Source organism: Rousettus aegyptiacus, unplaced genomic scaffold, assembly GCF_014176215.1.
Source record: "Rousettus aegyptiacus isolate mRouAeg1 unplaced genomic scaffold, mRouAeg1.p scaffold_m13_p_7, whole genome shotgun sequence".
In the NCBI taxonomy this organism is placed as follows: Eukaryota; Metazoa; Chordata; class Mammalia; order Chiroptera; family Pteropodidae; genus Rousettus; species Rousettus aegyptiacus.
Window position 1 is genome coordinate 112441862 of NW_023416310.1, and position 12045 is coordinate 112453906.

At 44.4% G+C, this 12045-nt stretch overlaps 2 protein-coding genes across 14 annotated transcripts in view; one reads left to right on the forward strand and one right to left on the reverse strand.

Annotated features, from left to right (window-relative positions):
• Positions 1-8372, forward strand: part of EIF5B (eukaryotic translation initiation factor 5B) — a 66464-nt gene extending 58092 nt beyond the window's left edge. The window contains exons 17-24 of the mRNA XM_036224746.1: positions 12-173; positions 1567-1698; positions 3006-3137; positions 3288-3364; positions 3482-3646; positions 4916-5054; positions 6521-6682; positions 7002-8372. Of these exons, the coding sequence (XP_036080639.1) occupies positions 12-173; positions 1567-1698; positions 3006-3137; positions 3288-3364; positions 3482-3646; positions 4916-5054; positions 6521-6682; positions 7002-7109 (1077 nt within the window). The 3' untranslated portion in view covers positions 7110-8372. The remainder of the gene's footprint in view (positions 1-11; positions 174-1566; positions 1699-3005; positions 3138-3287; positions 3365-3481; positions 3647-4915; positions 5055-6520; positions 6683-7001) is intronic.
• A 205-nt stretch (positions 8373-8577) lies between these two features.
• Positions 8578-12045, reverse strand: part of REV1 (REV1 DNA directed polymerase) — an 82960-nt gene continuing 79492 nt past the window's right edge. For all 13 annotated transcript variants that reach the window (XM_036224740.1, XM_016157246.2, XM_036224739.1 and 10 more), the window contains 6 exons: positions 11398-11631; positions 10703-10820; positions 9901-10121; positions 9650-9806; positions 9301-9403; positions 8578-8989 (listed from right to left, as the gene is read on the reverse strand). In XM_036224740.1, coding sequence (XP_036080633.1) covers positions 8878-8989; positions 9301-9403; positions 9650-9806; positions 9901-10121; positions 10703-10820; positions 11398-11631 — 945 coding nt within the window. In that variant the 3' untranslated portion in view covers positions 8578-8877. The remainder of the gene's footprint in view (positions 8990-9300; positions 9404-9649; positions 9807-9900; positions 10122-10702; positions 10821-11397; positions 11632-12045) is intronic.

Sequence of the window (12045 nt, forward strand, 5' to 3'; positions counted from 1 at the left end):
GTCTCTCCTAGGTCAAGGCTCTCCCAGGAATGGGCACCACCATAGACGTGATACTGATCAACGGGCGTCTAAGGGAAGGGGACACGGTTATTGTTCCCGGAGTGGAGGGGCCCATTGTGACCCAGATCCGGGGCCTCCTGTTACCCCCACCAATGAAGGAGCTGCGAGTGAAGGTGAGCCCGCTGGGAAGTGGCATCATGTAGGGAATTGTTCTGTGTTCGGAAGTTCTGCTGAGGTCGTTTCCTCACTTTGGGGGCTGCTTGGCTTACTACACACACGCACACACACCACCCACACATGCAGACACACCACCTGCATGCGCGCATGCACACACACACCCACACACATGTACGCACATACATCCAAATGCACCCATGCACACACACCTTCATATTTCAGGTGTCTCACATGGCAGGGACTCTGAGCAAGGCAATATGTGAATGTTCTCATTTGTCAACCACGCTTTTCACAAAATTAAAGCATGTCATGGGTTTATATTGCTAATTTTTCTTTAACATTTTTTATTATGAAATAAAACATTCATACAGAAGAGTACACAAAACACAGAAGAAAAGTTTAACCAGTTTTTAGGAAGCAGACAATCTAAGAATCAGAATACTGCTGACACCCTGGAGGCCTTCTGTGCGCCTCTTCCTGAACTTACCTTCCCTTCCCCAAATTAACCATGCTTTCATTTTCATGATAGTAACTAATAACTTTGCTTTTTTATTTATAGTTTTAATACCTGAGAAAATAAATATGTGTGCACTTTATGTGAATAGCATCATTCTTATTATTCCTTTGTATTGGCTTCTTTAAGATTTGTCCGTGTTGTTGCATGTAGCTATAGTTCCTGTCGTTGTGTCCTGTTCCGCTGCTTGAGTATATCATGGTTCTCCTGTTGATGGAAAGTGCAGGCTGTCTTCGGCTTAACGTTTTTGTCATGGATGCTCTTGCTGTGCCCATTCTTGTACTATCTCCAGGTGCAGGTGTGCAATCCTATCTAGGTGTACACCTAGGTGTGAAAACTTGGGGTCATCAGTCCCTCTCAGCTCCACCGGGCATAATCTGCTGCTCATTCAGCTGTGGTAGTTCAGTCTTCATTGCTTCACATCTTCATCAGTTCTGATGCTGTCAGATTTTCCAGTTTTTCCCATTCGGGGGTGTGTGTAGCACATTGCTGTTTCCGTTGGTTGATCATTACATTTTTATTAGCCAGTTATATTTCTTCTTTTATGAAATGCCCATTGTGTTCTGGCAGCATCTATCTATAGTACAGATTTTGTGAATTATTTGTTTTTGTAGTCAGAATACTAGCCTGTTATTGGTTGGTATACATTGTAGCATTTTCTTCTACTCTGACTTTTTTAACTTTTTCTACGGTATCTTATGAAAAAGATACTTAATTTTAATATTGAATTACTCTTTTATTTTGTGTTTATTGCTTTTTGTTTTAGATTAAGAAATCTTTTTCTACCCCAAGGTTGTGAAACTATTGTCTCTTACATAATGTCCTACTAACCACTGTTCAAATAGCAATGGTAACAAATACATTCTTCTCCGTAGAGCCAGTATGAAAAACACAAAGAAGTAGAAGCAGCTCAAGGAGTAAAGATTCTTGGAAAAGATTTGGAGAAAACATTGGCTGGTTTACCCCTCCTGGTGGCTTATAAAGAAGATGAAATCCCTGTGCTTAAAGTACGTTATTTAAACTTTTTTCCTTTAAAGCTATCAATTCTGTCATGTGTCAGTAGAGCACATGCTAAGAAAAGTGAGTAAAATGGGTACCTCTGTCTCGAGAAGCCTTATCTGGTGGCTTCTTAGCAAATAGTTGATGCTTTTGAATTATTTCAGTTCATATAGTCATATAAATTGGCTTTATTATTTCTATAAATACTATATTTATAATATTTTGAATTCTAAAACATATATTTTATTTAAATTAAAAAGGAATTGAGAGCTAGAAGTAGTTTATCTACATTTTATCTTCGGTACCTGAATATGCAGACATAACTAAGGAAAACCTTACTAGGTACCCGAGCACCCTAAAGGCTATCTACATGTTCATCTGGTCCCCCCCCCCCCCCCCCCCCCCGAGCCTAGCATAGTTTCACAAAAGCAAACTTTGTGCCATAATTTATTTGCTTGCCCAGGAGTAGTTGCCGCTGTTCCCAGCTCATGGCTCCTCTAGTGTCCTGACACCACCATCATTTTTCAGACAAAGTAAGGTCACAGCCATCAGGGAATTGGCTACCTTAGGGCCAGTGATAACAGGGCAGAGATATTTTCTTTCTGATAAATACACTGCATTTTAATAAGTATTTGAGAGAAAGTGAAAACATGCACTAGACTAAAAATGCCATGGATTTGTTTTTATATCCATTAACTATAAAACTTTTTAAAAAAATTTAAAGTCTTAGCTGCCATTTTAGAGCACAGTAATTAGGCGATAAGATGGGGCCTGGTTTTCAGTAAAACGTGTAGTGGGTCCATCCAGTTACTTCATTGGTTGGATAGTTCCCACTTTGGCCAGTTTTCAAGTATAGCATGAGCTTCTGCATCTTACTGGCACTGGCATAGTGGTTTACTTGTTCACACTTTCTCCATCTCCGGAGAAGCGGTGACAGAGGAAAATGCTGCTGAGACAGGGTCTCGCAGTTCAGACAGTCGAGCAGAGCCATTGGGTACATGCTACCTTCATGTTGTACTTTTAACTTAAAAAAATTATTTCATTTGCTTACCCATCTACCTTATTTGCCAAATGGAGCAGAGGTGACATATATGTCAGTGTTAGTAAACCTCTCACAGGTAACATGGGACACAATTTGGGCATGGCCTTCAAGGCCCGTCCTCTACCCAGCACAGGCCCTGCCATGTGCCTTGCTCTTTGTAAGCCTGGGTTCCATATTTTCAGGTAAATATTAAAAAGGGAAACATGGTTTAATTCTAGGCTGCTGCTGACAGAGATATATTTCCAACTTTGTCAAATCCAATTTCTTTTCAAGGATGAATTGATCCATGAGTTAAAGCAGACACTGAATGCTATCAGATTAGAAGAGAAAGGGGTCTATGTCCAAGCGTCTACACTGGGGTCTCTGGAAGCTCTGCTTGAATTTCTGAGAACATCAGAGGTGCCCGTAAGTAACATCCCCAACTCTAGTCAGTGGTAGTCATGGCCGTGGTGCTGCTGCTGTTACTGACACAGGCTGCTAACCCCCGCCTCCCCCTGGTCCCGTCCCGTCCCGTCCCGTCCCATCCCATCCCATCCCATCCCATCCCATCCCCAGTATGCAGGCATTAACATCGGTCCGGTCCACAAGAAAGATGTTATGAAGGCTTCAGTGATGCTGGAACACGACCCGCAGTAAGTGGTTTCTCTTTTGCTTTGGGGGCTCTTGTGTAGCTGCCTGTTCTTTGAACTTCCCTGTGTGACATACTCCGCTTCTCACTGGCTGCTCTGTGATGTGCTCTGACCTTCCAGGTACGCAGTCATCTTGGCCTTTGATGTGAGAATCGAACGGGATGCACAAGAAATGGCTGATAGTTTAGGAGTTAGAATTTTTAGTGCAGAAATTATTTATCACTTATTTGATGCCTTTACAAAATATAGACAAGACTACAAAAAACAGAAACAAGAAGAATTTAAGTAAGTTGGTGATTTTACTTACTTTGGGTCTTTGGTGGCGAAGCTGATGATGATTGGAGACTAACCTAGTACCAGAAAGGTATGCAGACAAGAGGCATCCTCCAGAGGCTATGTGCTAAAGTGGTGTTACCCCAAGTCCTGCCCATCCGAGACCAGCAGTGTGGGGACAAATCCTTTCTGGGTTTTTTTTGCCATTTAAAATTTGACCTAGGTCTCATTCATAAGTGAGTAGCTACATTTAGTTTTTTATTTGGGAGGCATGGAATGGAAGTAAAATTAGAGTGGGGAAAAGTAGGAAGCGAGGCAAGGCATTCTGTGGAGGAAAGCTCTCTTTTCCAGCAGACTGCCAAGCGCCTGGTGGAAGTGGCACAGCACAGGCGCTAGAGGTGTCGCTAGTGGCCCCAACCAGGTCCCCGCCTCTTGGAGCTCAGGGGACAGATGGGTAATAACCACATGAGAAGTGGGGTACATGCTTAAAAGCAAAATAAGGCAGGGAGGGGCCTCAAGAAAGAGGGAGCTGTGGGGAGGCAGGTCATTTGTGCCATCCAAAGGGATGAAGTGAGCCTGTCAGACATGGGGAGTGCTTGTGCAGGAGGACAACACCAGGAGACCATCCTCACATAGTGACCTTGGGGAGGGTGGGAGGAGGGAGCTGAATTGGTGGGCCCCAGATGGTGCAGGACCGTGTGGCTTATTGGGGTTGAGACCCAGTAAGGAGGCTCCTGCAGCCCAGGCGCACTGTGGCTTAGACCAGTGGCCACAGAGAGTGATGGCTCAGTCTGGTCATGTTTGTAAAGTAGGACTGACTGGTCAGTATCAGGGTTTAGCCTGGGACGTGCTCACTTTCGGTTGGGAAACCAAAGGGAGAATTTGGTGAGAAAGACAGGTGCGAACTGGGGAAGCATTTCAAGCATGTGCTCAATACACAGGGGCACAGTGGACTTAGAGATCAGTTGGTTTGGAAACATGGTAGAACAAAGGGGGACATGGTGCTGTATGGTCCCCAGAACAGACTATATATACCAATGCCACACCTGAGTAGGTGCCACCGAAGCTCTGGTTTCTGTACCTATGGCAGGGCTCAGCCCGTTAGTGTGGGCACCAAGTCCTCCTTTGATGCAGCTTCTTTAAGACTTGGGATGTGCCTGGATGGACAGATGGAGGGGTGAGGAAGGCCTCTATCCAATGGGAGAAGCAGCCTCATATTCACTTGCATTCGTTTTATACTTTTAAGTGATTTTGTAAGCTTAAAAATTCTCTTCCTTTTAGGCATATAGCGGTATTTCCCTGCAAGATCAAAATTCTCCCGCAATATATTTTCAATTCCCGAGACCCTATAGTGATGGGCGTGACTGTGGAAGCAGGCCAGGTGAAACAGGGGACCCCCATGTGCGTCCCTAGCAAAAACGTAAGTGTCAGTAGTGCTTCAAAAAATGGTACTCCCTCTTAGAATGGTGACAAAAACTTAAACCAGGCAGTGTTTGTCACTAATTTATACCTTAGTCCTTAATCACTGTGGAGTCTTAGCACCTGGTACCAGTGCCTCACTTAATGAAAATTATAATTTACAGTGGTCGATCACATTTCACCAGCTGTCCCCAAAATGGCTTTTATAATTGCACTTGCTGACCTGGTCTAGCACCCCTTCCAGGCGCAGTGTCTTTGGCTATTACGTGTCACTCTCAATCAGGCACAGGCTCCCATCCTTTTTGAAGGGTGCCATTGTTTCCCAGATTATTTCACAGCTTGGATTTGGCTATTTCCCCATGACTTAAGTTATTGGAAAGGGTCCTGTTGTCCCATGTGCCTCATGCATGTCACATAGGCCGTGTGTTGGGATGCCAGGAGCTCAGCACCTGCATCAGGTGTACCTTCCCTTTGTAATTACTAAGTAGTCTCCTGGGTACTTTGAATCCCTGTGCGGATCTTGTTTCTCAGCTTTATTCCAGAATCTTTACTGACAATTAACATCTTTGCATAAATCAGTTAGTATGCAAGTGGTTGCACAATCAAGATCACCCTACACTTTTGCAAAGAACCCTCGTCTCCTGGACCTTTTCACTAAGTAGCTATACATTCAGTTTGATGTTAAAAATGTGCTGTTATAATCCAGTACCAGTATTTCTGATAGCCAAACCATCCAGTTTGGTCCATGGGAACTCATTCAAGCAGGCTATTATGTCCTCGCCACATGCACTTTGAGTATTTTCTTCCTTTCTGGTATAGCAAGATGCCCTGGGCTTGCCTCTTATGTTCCCTGCCCAGAAACTGATTCCTTTAGGGCAAAATGGAGTCACTTCTCCTAAGCCATTTTAGTGGACATTGCTGGGACACTCATTTGTAGTACTTATCTATCTATGTATGGCTTTAACCAAACCAAACTCCTCCAGGTAGGAAGCAGAGGGTTCCCCCTGCCCCAAGCTGTCACAGAATTGGTGGTTCGTAACTCAACTTGGAATGAAGGGTGAGGTTTTTGCCACGGGCCCCACTGCTGCCCCCATTGCTGACCACACCAGCCTTCTAAGCTCACTCCTTGTGGAGAAAATTTGTGCCTGCCATTTCCTTTCATTGTGGCACCTGGCATGTGAAAGGCTGGAGTGGAAACAAGGGTGTCGGGCTGGCAGAGCACTTGCAGGTTTCCCAAAGCACTACACTCTCCTTTTGTCCACACACCACATTGTGAGGGGTATAGGGGACACAGTGGAGTCATCCCTAGTTTGTTGATGGCAACACCCCCTACAATCATGGAGAGTCATGAAGTCAAGGCTTAAAGACTGGCCCTTTTGCTAATTTTAGCTCAGCTGTGCTCAGCTGGGCACCTGTGATGGCCAGGCTTCCTGTGCTTACGTTGTAGTTTCTGTTCTTATCATTTAGTTTGTCGACATTGGAATAGTAACAAGCATCGAAATAAATCATAAACAAGTGGATGTTGCAAAAAAAGGACAAGAAGTCTGTGTCAAAATAGAACCTATTCCTGGTGAATCTCCCAAAATGTACGGAAGACACTTTGAAGCTACAGACATTCTCGTCAGTAAGGTAAGTCTCCGCCAGGGTGGCCTGTGGGAGGAGGGAAAGTCAGCTGTGCTCACCTGGACCCTGTGGCTCAAGTTTGAATTTTCAGCATCTGATGGGGCCAGATCCTTCATCAGGACTTGGTCTGTAGTGTGGCCTCGTCTCTGAGGCAAAGTGCCCTTCTGCTGGGTTCGCCCAGCAGCTGTGGAGGAAGGCTGGCAGCACCACCTTGCTCTTTCCACCTGAGTTTTCTTTGCAGTAACATCTGGTGTCAGACCCTGGGCTACTCCTTCTTAGGCACTTGTTAGTTATATTGTTTCATCTGCCCTGTTTGTGCTCACAGATCAGCCGGCAGTCCATTGATGCCCTCAAAGACTGGTTCCGAGACGAGATGCAGAAGAGTGACTGGCAGCTTATTGTGGAGCTGAAGAAAGTGTTTGAAATCATCTAATTTTTCCACGTGGGGCAGAAATTGGAATAAATGCAAGAAAAACGAGACAAAAATGGAATGGACGTATCTGGACACTAATGCACTTAAGTATGGAAGGAAAAAAAATAGATGTATAAATGTTTTCCATGAGAAACCAAGAAACTTACACTGGTTTGACAGTGGTCAATTACATATCCCCACAGTTCCAATGTGCCTGTTCACTCGCCAGCTCCTTCCCAACTCTCTACTGGCTGTTTTACAGTTTGCCCTTCCCCAAATTTGGATTTTTATTACAGACCTAAAGCTCTTTCAATTTTATACTGATTAAATCAGTACTGCAGTATTTGATTAACCAAGCTTCTACAGATTTTGTGATTCTTGGGACCTTTTTGATGTAAGATACACTTTGTGCATATCCTTCCCACGGTGATTTTTTCCCCTGCCATTCTTCTGCCACAGGCTCTTAGGAATTTTTTAAAATAGAAAATTAGGCATTCTATTTATCTGTTGTGAAACTATGGTATAAAGCCGGGCTGGCTGCTGCCTTCTGCTTGTCTGAGTCCATGGTACCAGCTGCCCATGCGTCCTGCCAGGTTTCCAACCCAGCGCAGCTTCTCCCCAGGTCGTCAGCTCTTAAGGACAAGAATTACTTTATTAACTATCCTACCGTGTGCAGCAGCACGTTAACGTAAGGAATTTTTATATACCAATCTTGATCTATTTTGTCCTAGAAAATTCTATCGTTGCATACATTTTCTGATGAGACACTCAACAGAGAATTGAATATTTGAGCTTAGTGCTTCTGAGTTGTAGCAGAGATGTCATAATGGCTTAATCTACATTAGTACTCAGACTGTAGCTCGTTTTATGGTTCCCCACACGAGGACAGTCCTCTCCCCAGTTGAAGACATCTATTAGCGTTACTTTAATTCCTACGCCAGATCTCTATCTAGTATGTACCTATTTATAGCATAGTGTCAAATGAAGTCAAAATGTGGGGTGTTTGAAGAAAATGTTCCCAAGTATTCACTGGCATAGAATTATAAGCTACTTTTAAAGTGTTATGGCATAACATACACCATAAAAATACATTATATACATCTGAAAATCTGTGCCATTCATTACTGCAGTTTCTCAAGGGCCAAGAGAGGCAAGGAAGACACCTCTACACCATCTGGGATGTAACTTTCCCAGGAAAAAACGTAGTCTTCAATTGTGTGTTGTGTGTTCTAAATCAAAACATGTAAATTCCTCCACTTAGAAGTAAAGATTTTTTTATCAGGCTCCTGTGTTCATGCTTGGGGACAGGAGTGACAAGGTTGGTTAGAAGCTTCACCCAGGCTTGGAAGCAGCAGACCTCCAGGCTGGGACCTCCAAGAATTGGAAAGCTTAGCACAAGGTCTACAACAGCCTGGCTTGGTCTTTTGGCCTGTAAGTATAATAAACAGTTCAGGATTCATTTCCTAAAGGATTCACAAAAAGGAACCTGTACAAAATATACATACAGTTCTTTATTAAACAACTGTAAACACTTCACTGTAAAAATCCATAAAACTTTATAAACAAACATTTTGTAAATAGAATCTATACTACAGTAAAAGAATTAACACAATTATTTACATGCAATACTGACAAATTTGGCACTTATTGAAAAAAAAAATATACAAAACACTTGCTCAGAAAGAAATTTAAAATTATAAAACCTCGGAGCATCACTACCATGCACTTCACAAATACCTCATGAGCACTTGTGGCACAGTGAGCAGGGAGTGCCAAGCTCCTGGGGTATTTATGTGACTTTTAAGGTGCTCCCATAAGTCTGCTGTAGAACCACCTGAACGTTGTCAAGAATAAAGTCGAACGCCATGTTCCAGACTGACTCCACTGACTGCTGCATCAACCTGCAGGTATGAGAGGTCAGGTAACTGACGATTCCTTCAAGGACCAGTTTAACAGCTTTAGGATTTTAACATTTTTATGTAAGAATCAAAAATCGATTCTGACAACCCACACTCTACAACACCTGAAAGCACTTCGCATGGTCCTAAACTACACCACTGAGGGAGCACCACCCAGTCAGTGTCATGGCACTTCTCTCTTGGGGGTCAAAGTGAAGGGTGCCCTTTTCATGAGCCTGGAGGAACAGTGTTCATGCAACACTCAGCACCTCGCCCCCCTCGATTAGCTCTGTGACAGGCCACTGAATAATTACCTTTTCATGTACTTTATAACCAGGTCCAGTTTTTCCAAATCCTTCTCCTCTATCAGGTCAGTACAGTATTTCACAACTTGTAGAATGTCTTCTTCCATTGGATCTAGAAAGGAAAATGCAAATGAGAACCAGCCAATGATGTAGGAGAAAGCTACAGGGTTAAAGGAAAGTGCACTCCTGCAACCACACACATGACCAAACTATGCAAGGGACTTCTCACAGCCAGCCCAAGTATAAAAGGTTAGGGGGTGGCTGGTTTAAGCCTATTAGGTGGAGAAAAGTGAGCTCTATCTATGCAGTCAAGTCCATTCATGCTGTGTTTGTGCCTAGTTTCGTTGTGCCAGCCCACCTGAGATAGTGGTTATCCACTCTCTGAGCAAGGCCTTCACATCACTGAACTCAACAGCCCCAGCCAGGCTGGGTGCTGGGGGTCTGGTACAGGGAGATGGCTCAGGCTGTGGCCCTGAGAGGCCTGGCACACCTGAGATGGAGGCAGAGTGTTCACCCTGATAAGAAAACATGATAAAATGTAATGTTACATTTACATAACATCAAGATCTGATGAGAGGTCAAAGTTTAAGAAGCCTTAGAAAATATTACCAGAAGTTTCTCAGGAACAGGACCTTCGTGTTTCAGAAACCCATCCATCAGCTTCTGGGGATTCCCGCAGGCCCCTGGCATGGTTTTTGTAGGACTATTGAGCAGCTTGTTTTTCAGAGGACTCTGAATCTTCTTGGGGGAACTGATGGGGTTTTTTTTCCTGTTTCGTTTTGTTTCTTTTACTGCTGCTGGTTTTAGCTGAAGTAAGGGATTCTTTGGCACTAAAAGATGAACGTTAAGGCACTCAACCAATGTGTCTACCTAGTAGGACGGTTCTCTTTCCCCTAACACACACAGACCCCAACAAGGCCTCTTGCTAAGACTGGAGGCAGCTCATGAATGTAGGCCCTCCATCACCTAGTCTGTACTCTGCCACTCACTGAGCTAACCTTGCAGGGGCTGCACTGAAGGGTTACATGAACCACAGCAGGTAAAGCGTAAGCACTCAACTTAGCAGGCCCTGCCTGCCCTGTTTTCACAGTAGATGTGTTTGTGACCTGCGGTCAGAAACCTCAGGTAGTTTTAAATGTATGTCCTTCGATGTATCAATCTCAAAGGACAATGGCCTTGACAAGTATCTTAAAAAATTTCTGGTAGTAAAAAAAAAAAAAGGTGTTCTTAAGAAGTTACAGATACAAACTGCACTAGGTCTGTAACGGACCCACACTGTATACCTGTTCTGTCCCCTGATCTGAAGGGCTCTTTCACGTGACAGCTCAGATTTGGCCATTACCTACAACATTAATCACAACCACAATGCCATTTCTTTTATTACTGGCTACATGTCACCTCCAGGGCTTACCGGCTGTGCTGGCTGGCTGCTGGGGCGCAGCCTCTCCTTGCCGCTGTCTTTGCTCGTATGCTGCGTTCAGCTCCATCTGAAGCTCAGGAGGAAGGGCGGCGAACACCTCAGGGTCCACCTGGTGAGAAAGAGAGGGTCCAAGTAGATTATCATGGCAGCTGGATTATATTCACAGAACATTTTGTTTTCAAATCAAACTTCTCTGATCTGTATGCAATCCTATTAGATCCTCAATATCAGGGCTCATTCATTAAATCCTCACAAGGTTTTAGAATGAGAATATGGAATAAAATTTTGAGTATGAACTAAAAAAATTCCCAAAAAACCCAGGGTAAGAAGCACCCAAGAAAGCCAGGCTCATGTATGATGTTTTTCAAAATGCCACGCTAGACTAGTGTCCCCAGTGTATGATCAGGCTTCCCCACCATCACTCGACTATTACCCATTGGTCTCTGGCCAGTGATGCACAAGCCAAGTGTGTATATCTGCTTGTCTGCTAGGTGGAAGCACCCATACACCACAGCCTCGGGAGACAGTGCTGTCCGTCTCTGTCCCTGAGGCGGTGAGCCAGCACCCCGTCCCCCAATGCATAGAGTGTAGACTATACTGAGTTGGGGTACAAAGGGGCCAACATGCTCTGAGTTGGAAGGACAGGGAGCATATTGTAACTGGTAAAGGTCCTAACCTTACCTTACCTGTGACAATGCTGGGAGAGCTATGACATTAATCCCCGAGTCACTGTCAGATTCTTGAGGTTCTGGTATTTCTAACAAAACTGTCCCAACTGGTTGTGGCAAAATTCCTGTACTGCAGCCATTCAGCGGTTGGTTCTTCCTGTCACTGTGCAGCTCTCCTTGCTGTGCAGCACAGGCGTGCTCCACCTGTTCCCGGAGGTCAGGTGAAAGTGCTTCCAGAACAGACTGGTCCAGCTGCAAGTACACACATGCAGTCTGCAGTTACACCAGGATCCAGGATGACGTACTAGAGCATTCATGTGGCACTGAGTATGGCTAACTAGGCCAGAAAAACACCCCCAAAACCAGCCCAAGTTTTGGAATATCTCAGCCTTTTGACACTGAAGCCTGAAGCCCAAATACACTCACTGACTCTCCTGCAAGAGCAGCAGACAGACAGGAAGAGCCTTTGTTAAGCCCCAATCTCAGACCCCATGCCTAAGGCAGATAGATGTCCAATTTCTGGGTTAGAAGTTTACCTTGCAGACTGGAAACTACATGCCCCCAAATACAAATAATTCTAGTTTGAGAAGCCAGTGAGAGAAAAGGAATTCTGGAAGCTAACCTCCAGCCTACACACCAGAACTCTCTACTCCCTTGGCCACATCC